The sequence below is a fragment of the Rhinolophus ferrumequinum genome, unplaced genomic scaffold (genome assembly GCF_004115265.2).
Source record: "Rhinolophus ferrumequinum isolate MPI-CBG mRhiFer1 unplaced genomic scaffold, mRhiFer1_v1.p scaffold_123_arrow_ctg1, whole genome shotgun sequence".
Taxonomy (NCBI): Eukaryota; Metazoa; Chordata; class Mammalia; order Chiroptera; family Rhinolophidae; genus Rhinolophus; species Rhinolophus ferrumequinum.
In genome coordinates this window covers 2,044-11,381 of record NW_022680377.1, presented here as the reverse complement: position 1 = coordinate 11,381, position 9,338 = coordinate 2,044, and the positions used below count along the sequence as shown (strand labels likewise).

The following is a 9,338-nucleotide window of genomic DNA, read 5'->3' as shown; positions in this document are numbered from 1 at the left end:
CGGGATCCTCCTCTCCTGGGGAGGACCCTTCAACAAACACCCATCTCCAAATCCACCTATAAACAGGAATGTGTGAGGCTGAGGTAACTGAAGGAAAAAAAGTGGCACTTTTGAAAGCCAAATGGCTCATTCGCAAGCCAGCGCCCTTACTCTGCTGCTCTAAGTCCTACAACGACCACCCACGGTGAGATTCATCATCAGGGAAACAGCCTTTAGATTGGAGTCCCAAAATACTAAAGTCAGAATACCTCTGCCACTGAATTTGTCAAGAAAATGGCTTCAATACCTCGGTATTGCAAAACAACAAAATCCTGAGGTGTTAATTATTAGGTACCACATAAGTTCATCTCTTTCTAACTTCTTGTCACACGAACGTTAAGAGAAATTAAGATCTCTTAATGAATATATTTTATTACTAACACCTATGCTTTTAAAGGGTGCCAAATACATTCCTGGGTTTGCCAGTGGAAGTGCTCATTGCTCACTTTTGGTTGTCAGTATGTATGTCACCAGAATAATTTTCTACGTTTTCTATTTTCTCAGTCAGATCCTTGGTAACTCAAAACTTAAATCTAAAAACTAAGTTTTGCTGACAGTTAAGCAAATTTTTATATTGCAAAACTGCTACAGTTCATGTGCTTTCCTCAGTATCAGCTATAGGCCACTAAGAGGAAACTTCGCCTAATGCTTTTCCCTAACTGGCAGGGAATTCTAATGGTTCTGACCCAATCTGACAGCCCCGAGTAAGAGGCTCAGATCCTACAAAGGGCCAGGAATCTGTTTAAAAGTCTTTGACAGCCAAGACAGAAAAACGAGGAATAAAGGAACAGTGAGACCAGAGCATAAGAACAGAGACAGGCCAGACTTTTGGCCACAGTTATAGACAACCCAGGGCTGAAGCCACCTCAGGACACCCCAAAGGCCCCAGAGAGAAAGCACCAGATCAAAGACCCTACTCTGGATATACAAGCCCAGATCACTGGATTCCTAATCCTCCAAAACAGCTGCGCCCCCTATAGAGACTAAAGGGCACACTACACCAGAGAGTATGCCTTGATCTGAAGGGAGCAAGGAGCAGCTCCCTCCCCAAGAATGGCAGTCCTCACTGTTGGGCCTGAAGTTCCCGGTGGCTCCCAAGCTGTTCTCATCACAGGGGGTAAAACTGTGGGTGACCCTGAGGTGGTAAGCCTGTTCATTTCCTCATGGACATAGAAGCCATTTATTCTGTCTCAACTGCTCACTCTGGACCTCCTTCCTCTGAAAACTGCTTTGCTTGTAAAGATAAAGACAGCCCCCAGATTTGGGCTCATTTGGCTCAGCCTGTTTCTTATCATTGGTCTATACCTTAAAGAAAACAGAAAATAAACAAAATTAAACTTAAGGAAGACTCGGAAACTAATTCAGTAAAACACCAGACAACTTAGCACGCGGCCGACCAGCTTGCCTCCAGGCCACAGCTACAGCTGCCATCCTAGTTCCTTCCCAAAGCCACCAAGCTCCCAATGGGACAAGACTTAACCGGTTTGCTTTCTGCCCCACACCACATTCAAGGGTTTTTCAATGCTCATAAAAGTCACAGGCTCACTGATAGCCGCCTCCTACAACATCAGGCCTTCTTCAAAGGTCCTGTCATTCAAGTAGGGACCTGCTCCGCCCTTAATCTTGCTGCCTTCCTCCCAGAGACAGAGGAAGAATTAACTGCCAATGGGTGTTAATTCCAGCCTCTACTGCTAAAACACATGTACAAAAAAATACCCCGAGACAACCCACATTGGACGCTCTTCACGGATGAGAGTTCTTTTATAGAAAAGGACATACAAAAGCCTAGGTAGTCAAAGAGCTTACTCCATAACAACAACCCAAAACGCACCTCACAGGCTATCCATGCCATGAGACAAAAGTCAGGACAGGTCAGAATAAGAGTTCCGAAACAAAGCTGCCATCCATTATCTACTTCTCAAACACAATCAAAAACATACAAAGTGGAAAGGGTTATGCTGTTTCAGTCTCTCTGATAGTTCACAGTTACTTAAAGGTTTCCAAGATTAAACGAAAAACGAGATTCTTTGGTTTAGATTTGTCCTTCCTTACTTGCTGGCTTCCTAGCCTAACAGGACTTAAAGAAGCCTTTCTCATATTTCTGTTATTCATTATGACAGGAATCATCTCTTGCTGCTGCCTACGGTGTAATCTCTGCTTGAGGACCACTCACTAGCTGGCTACGACGGCCTCCAAAGCAACAAACTCCTCATCTGGACATGCTCATCTACCGGGGACCCTTCGATAGACCTCTGGACGAGCCCTAGCTGCCGGTCTCTCTCTATGTCCCTCCTCAGCCTGAAGCAGCCAGAGCGGTCGTCGCCCCTATCCCCTCAGGGCAGTTAGGCTTTCCTCTTCAGAGGGGGGATCCATAGGGCAGAGTTCGCATGTCCCTAGGTAGACAGGGAGGTCCCCGGTGGAATAAACAGAGAGTCCTGTCCTAAAACTTCAGGTTTTGAAATCACTCCTTCGCCACCTATATGTATGGAACACTTCACTACAGAGGACAGGGTTTGTGACGTTTATGACGCTGAAGGAAAACTGAGAACAAACTACGTTGGTCCGGGACCGTGCGGCGATCTCATCACGAGTTCACAGTCGCTCCCGAAAGACATGTTTGGGGGACCTCTCCAGCAATACTCAACACGCAGAGGGAGCGAGGAAGGTTTAACTGGCCCAGGGGGAGAGTTCCGCGGACGGAAGGAGTATACATGAAGGAAAAGGGAACGAGGGATTTTGAGGGTGGTGGCAAGAATGTGGCTTCCGCCACAGACCCAGGCTGATTTCTGCTATTGGTAAAAACTGGTGGTGTTTAGAAACGTGGACATTTAATGATCTCTAGTGCCCTCTGTTGCCCAACTAAGTGAAGAACTAAAGGCTTCTCCTTAATCCCTGAAGAACTCTTCACCTGGAGAAGAGAAGAAATGCCTGATTTTAGCAATGTCCCCCAAAACACCACCCTCCCGAGGCCGAGCTAGGGGCCGGGTGGGAGGTAGTAGTGGGCGGTTCAAGTGCAGTGGCATCTGCTGTGCACAGCAGAGACACAGCCACTTCAAAAGAAGCCTCCTCTCATAGCTGAGGACCAGCAGTCCCTGGCAGGCTGTGATGGGAAAACACAAGGTGCTTTTCAGATCTATATTCATATCCCGCTATCGACATATGATTATATTTGTACGTCTTCTCCCAAGTGTGAGCATCTCTGTCACCCACCTATCTGGTGGTGGTAATGACCCAGTTCTAGTTTCTCTTTCATGTATTCTTGTTACCTAGAGGAAGATATATCCACGTCCAGTAAATATAAATGTAAAACTCTCTTCAAAAGGCTGTCTCAATCATCAAGTGAACTATGAACAGACTGACACTTAGGTTCGAGAACTCATCCTAGAAAGAGCGCCACGTACCTCATTGCTGAGCATCACTTACGGTCACCTTCGAAGTGCTCCCCTTGGGAGGCTATGCACGGACACAAGCGCCTAGTCCACCCTTCAAAGCGATGGAGCGCGGAACTCCTTTCCCGGAACGGCCACATCAGAGCTGTCCTCGTATTACCCTGGATGTCCTGAACGTCACCCACATGTCTTCCTTGCAATATTTCCTTGCTCTTCAGGTAAAGAAAGAAGTCATTGGGGGCCAGATCAGTTTAGTTTTCCTCAAGTTTGAGTTACGGGGTAGACGAGCATCTTAATCTTTTCTGGGCTTCGACTGCTCAAGGTGCTCATCTGGCCCTTTGCTACACGCCCATTCGGCTCATCTGCAGATGTCAACTTCCTCCTCCATCGGTGACCTTTCCCAGAATACCGTCTCCTCTGACCCAGTAGAGAGCACCTTCTGAACATCTGGAAGCTTCTGCCAGCTGTGGGTAATCTTGGTATCATTCCAAAATAACACCACTCAGCTCTTGTAACTTCCTTTGGGGGGAGGGAGGTGTCACAAATGATAAAGTACGAACAGTTTATTCCCTTAGTACACGCTTTTAGCTTGTGTTGACACCCTGGATGGAATTCTCTATGTGCTGAAATGTAACCACGGCTGTGTGTAAGCGGTACAACAGACTCCAGTGGAATTGGATCAACACTGTGGGACTGAACGCCCTCTGCCGCTTTTTGGGTTTCTTGAATCTTATTTTTATGGACGCACTGGGTTACTCATTATCCTTGTTCTGAAAGTCATTATAAATCTAACAAGATTCAGTTTAACAAAAACTTGAACCATAACCTTTACTATTCAAGGATTTAACTTTAAGTCATTTTTACAATATTATGTTCAGGCAATTCATTTGGATTGCCCACGATCATCTTTTCTCTTTCCAACTCAGATGAGTTTTGTATCATTTAGTAAGTAACACTGTGTGTTTTCCTACTGCTGCTCATGAAATGAATTTAGTGGGTCATAAGGAGGAGTTTCCTCTTTTTTTTTTTTTCCCCCACAGTGAAACATTTTATGTAAAGGATACATTTATCCCGGGGCGACCCCTGAGGAGCAGGGTTTCCCTTCTGCTGGGAGGGACCCCCTGCTGTACAGTTAAGTTCCCCACAGCTGTGCGGCCCCCAGGGGAGAAAGGGCTGAGGCCAGTCAAAAGGCTGCTGCTCCTGGCCCGGAAGCAAACACCTCCACCCCTCAGCACATCTGGGAGTGCCCCGCCGGGGGAGCCACACCTCTGCTTGCCCCAGGTCCTCCCGAATCCGCTGAGGACCCTCTGCGTGCCCCCTTGACCCTGAGTCTCCCTGCTCGCGCCCCCGCGCCGCCCGCCCGGCGTCCCGTGCGCGCGAGCGCGCCCCCGCGCGCTTCTGGCGGTCTCGGGCACGCGCGCCCATTGTTCCCTGCTGCATCCCGGCAACAGGCCCAACGGTGGGCACTTCGCCTTCAGCCCTGTTGACAGCTGAAGGAGCTAGCTAGGAGCCTGCTGTGGGTCCAAAGACAGACCTCACCCAAGTGACCCATGGGCGCTTATCAGGGCAGGATCTGTCCCCCACGCCCGCCCCGGGCACCCGAGCGCCAGCACCACTGCGCTCGCCATGCCCACCACGTTCATTTGGCCCGCCATCCTCACACAGCGGTCCGTGCCCCTCCGTTCTCTCGCAGGCCAAACTGCAGGTATCTGATGAGTTTGCCGTCGTGCTTCCTCACAGCGTCTCGGCGGCGATGTTCCATGCTCTCTCAAACGCTGCGCACTTTTCTGGGGTCCCTCGTCTCAATCGGCAGGCATGGCCATCAGAGGGAAGCGGTGCTGTCTGCTCTGCACTTACAGATAGCCTGCAGCTCAGTGTCTCCGGTGGGCAGAGCCAGTCACTGTGTGGCACAGGACCAGGTAGACACCCACATGCCCCTCACAACACCCCGGGGTGCCCCCAGCACCTGCACAGAGCAGAGCCTGTTGAGGGCCAAAGGGGCACCGAAGCAGGAGGAAGACCCTGCACTCAGACTGAAGCAGGCCACTCAGGGAAGGAACCCCGATGGCACTGGGGCTTCCCGGTCCGCATTTAGGCCCCTGGGGGTCCAGAGAGGCCACTCTTTCTTCGTGCCCAGGCCTGGGACTCTGCCGAGAACCCTCCATGCGGAGATCTCAGGAGACACGGGAAGGAACCCCGATGACACTGGGCGAGCACGGTCTGCATTCAGGGCCCTGGCCGTCTCTTGCTTCATTCCCAGGCCTGGGCTTCTGCAAAGAATACCCCATACGGAGATCTCAGGAAGCCAGGGTGACAAGAAATCCCAGACCTCCGTGCTAATCTCCTGCCCCACAAGAAATGCCATCACGAGCTCATACAGCGCCACTCGAGGTTTCCCGCCGGCGCAGAGGAAGAGGCGTACAGCCACATCCCGTGCTGCTCGCCCATGCCAGAAATCCTCCAAAAAAGTGAGCCAGGAGGGTCCTTCTCCCTCCTCGGCTCCCGGCCTTTCCCACAAGTGCCAGCGTGAAAAGGAGGCAGATGGAACAAAGGGGCAGAAGCGAACCCAGACAGACGGCTCACCCACATGTGACCGTTCCAGGCCCCGAAAACGAAAGACTTGTCTTCTGCCGCACAGGCGAGGGGACCCTCTGAGTCTGCCAACACCCCCTGAGCTGGGTTTCCGAGTCACAGGAGAACACCTAGACGCGGAGAGGCAAGCTGCACTCCAGAGCATCCACAGAGCACTTCAGGGAGGTGAGACGGAGGCCATCCCAGACCTCGCTGCCATACGTGCTGTATGGAACGGTCCTGCACCAGCTGTCCTTGCGGCTCCCAGCACGAATCCATAGCTGGCGAAATACAGGAGGAAGCAGGCCTGCTCAGGCCCAGTGACTCTCCCAGATCCTGCTGGAGGGGCTACCACTGTGCATCTCTGTCACCCAGGAAGCACAGTTCATCAGGCCCCCTGTTCTCCCGGCCAGAGGGCCTGATACGGCATAGCACCCTAACTATAGAAATTTTCAGCCCCAACTATAGAAGTTTTAAGCCCCTTCAGTATACAAGTTTTAAACCCCTCACTATATGAGTTTTAATTCCCCTCACTATAGAAGTTTTAAGTCCCCTCAGAATAGCAGTTTTAAGCTCCCTCACTGTAGAAGTTTTAAGTCCCCTCATGAAAGAAGTTTTAATCCCCTCACTTTGGAAGCTTAAACTCCCCTCACTGTAGAAGTTTTAAGACCCCTCACTATAGATGTTTAAGGCCCCTAAGTCTAGGAGTTTTGAGCCCTCACACTATAGAAGTTTTCATCCCCCTCACTGTACAAGTTTTAAGCCCCCTCAGTATAGACGTTGTAAGCCCCCTCAATACATTTGTATTCAGTCCCGTACTGTAGAAATTTTAAATCCCCTCAGAATAGAAGTTATAAACCCCCTCACTAAAGAAGTTCTATGCCCCCTAACTATAGAAGTTTTCAGCCCCCACTATAGAAGTTTTAAGCCCCTTCAGTATACAAGTTTAAAACCCCTCACTATATGAGTTTTAATTCCCCTCACTGTAGAAGTTTTAAGTCCCCTCAGAATAGCAGTTTTAAGCTCCCTCTCTATAGAAGTTTTAAGTTCCCTCAGAATAGCAGTTTTAAGTCCCTTCACTATAGAAGTTTTAAGGACCCTCACTATAGAAGTTTAAAGCCCCTTCAGTATAGAAGTTTTAAGCCCCCTCACTATAGAAGTTCAAGGCCTCTCAGAATAGAAGTTTTATGTCCCCTCAGTTAAGGAGTTTTAAACCCCTCACTTTGGATGTTTAAAGTCCCATCACCATACAAGTGTTAAGCCCCCTCACTAAAGAAGTTTTAAGCCCCCTCAGCATAGAAGTTTAAAGCCCCCTCAATAAAGAAGTTTCCAGCCCCCTCACTGTATGAGATTTAAGTCCCCTCACTATAGATGTTTAAGGACCCTAAGTCTAGGAGTTTTGAGCCCTCACACTATAGAAGTTTTCAGCCCCCTCACTGTAGAAGTATTCAGCCCCTCACTGTACAAGTTTTAAGCCCCCTCAGTATACACGTTGTAAGCCCCCTCTCTACATTTGTATTCAGTCCCCCACTGTAGAAATTTAAAATCCCCTCAGAATAGAAGTTTTAAACCCCCTCACTAAAGAAGTTCTATGCCCCTTAAGTATAGAAGTTTTCAGTACCCACTATAGAAGTTTTAAGCCCCTTCAGTACACAAGTTTTAAATCCCTCACTATATAAGTTTTAATTCCCCTCGCTATAGAAGTTTTAAGTCCCCTCAGAATAGCAGTTTTAAGCCCCCTCACTATAGAAGTTTTAAGTCCCCTCAGAATAGCAGTTTTAAGCCCCCACACTAAAGAAGTTTTCAGCCCCCTCACTATATGAGTTTCAAGTCCCCTCACTATAGAAGTTTAAGGCCCCTCAATATGGAACTTTTAAGCCCCCTCAGGATACAAGATTTGAACCCCTCAGTATATGAGTTTTAAGCCCCCTCACTACACAAGTTTTAAGTCCGCTCAGAATAAAGTTTTACATGCCCTCAGTTAAGGAGTTTTAAACCCCTCACTTTGGATGTTCAAAGTCCCGTCACCATAAAAGTTTTACGCCCCCTCACTAAAGAAGTTTTAAGCCCCCTCAGCATAGATGTTTTCAGCTCCCACTATCGAAGTTTTAAGCCCCTTCAGTATACAAGTTTTAAACACCTCACTATATGAGTTCTAAGTCCCCTCACTATAGAAGTTTTAAGTGCCCTGAGAATAGAAGTTTCAAGTCCCCTCACTATACAAGTTTAAAGTCCGCTCAGAATAGCAGTTTTAAGCCCCCTCACTGTAGAAATTTTCAGCCCCTCATTGAAGAAGTTTTAAGCCCCCTCACTAAAGAAGTTTTAATCCCCCTCAGCATAGAAGTTTTCAGCTCCCTACTATCGAAGTTTTAACCTGCTTCAGTATACAAGTTTTCAACCCCTCATTATATGAGTTTTAAGTCCCCTCACTATAGAAGTTTTAAGTTCCCTCAGAATACAAGTTTTAACTTCCCTCACTAAAGAAGTTTTAGCCTCCTCACTATGAGTTTTAAGTCCCCTCACTATAGAAGTTTAAAGCCCCTTCAGATTAGAAGTTTTAAACCCCTCATTATAGAAGTTTTAAGACCTCTCAGAATAGAAGTTTTATGTCCCCTCAGTTAAGGAGGTTTAAACCCCTCACTTTGGATGTTTAAAGTCCCGTCAACATACAAGTTTTAAGCCCCCTCACTAAAGAAGTCTTAAGCACCCTCAGCATAGAAGTTTTCAGCTCCCCACTATCGAAGTTTTAAGCCCCTTCAGTATACAAGTTTTAAACCCCTCACTATATGAGTTTCAAGTCCCCACAGTATAGAAGTTTTAAGGACCCTCAGAATAGAAGTTTTAAGTCCCCTCAGGAAAGAAGTTTTAATCCCCTCACTTTGGAAGCTTAAACTCCCCTCACTGTAGAAGTTTTAAGACCCCTCACTATAGATGTTTAAGGCCCCAAAGTCTAGGAGTTTTGAGCCCTCACACTATAGAAGTTTTCAGCCCCCTCACTGTAGAAGTATTAAGCCCCCTCAGTATACACGTTGTAAGCCCCCTAACTACATCTGTATTCATTCCCCCACTGTAGAAATTTTAAATCCCCTCAGAATAGAAGTTTTAAACCCCCTCACTAAAGAAGTTCTATGCCCCCTAACAATAGAAGTTTTCAGCCCCCACTATAGAAGTTTTAAGCCCCTTCAGTATACAAGTTTAAAACCCCTCACTATATGAGTTTTAATTCCCCTCACTGTAGAAGTTTTAAGTCCCCTCAGAATAGCAGTTTTAAGCTCCTTCTCTATAGAAGTTTTAAGTTCCCTCAGAATAGCAGTTTTAAGTCCCTTCACTATAGAAGTT

At 47.6% G+C, this 9,338-nt stretch overlaps 1 protein-coding gene across 1 annotated transcript; it reads left to right on the top strand.

The window, feature by feature from the left end:
* The first annotated feature begins 4,794 nt into the window (after window positions 1–4,794).
* LOC117019952 (nuclear envelope pore membrane protein POM 121-like) lies at window positions 4,795–6,383 on the top strand. The gene has a single exon (XM_033102186.1). The coding sequence runs from the start codon at window positions 4,979–4,981 to the stop codon at window positions 6,278–6,280; it is 1,302 nt and encodes a 433-aa protein (XP_032958077.1). The 5' UTR covers window positions 4,795–4,978; the 3' UTR covers window positions 6,281–6,383.
* Window positions 6,384–9,338: the final 2,955 nt, after the last annotated feature.

Excerpts from the sequence above, each read along its gene's own strand:
- LOC117019952 (XM_033102186.1), top strand. The coding sequence starts at position 4,979 with ATGGGCGCTTATCAGGGCAGGATCTGTCCCCCACGCCCGCCCCGGGCA.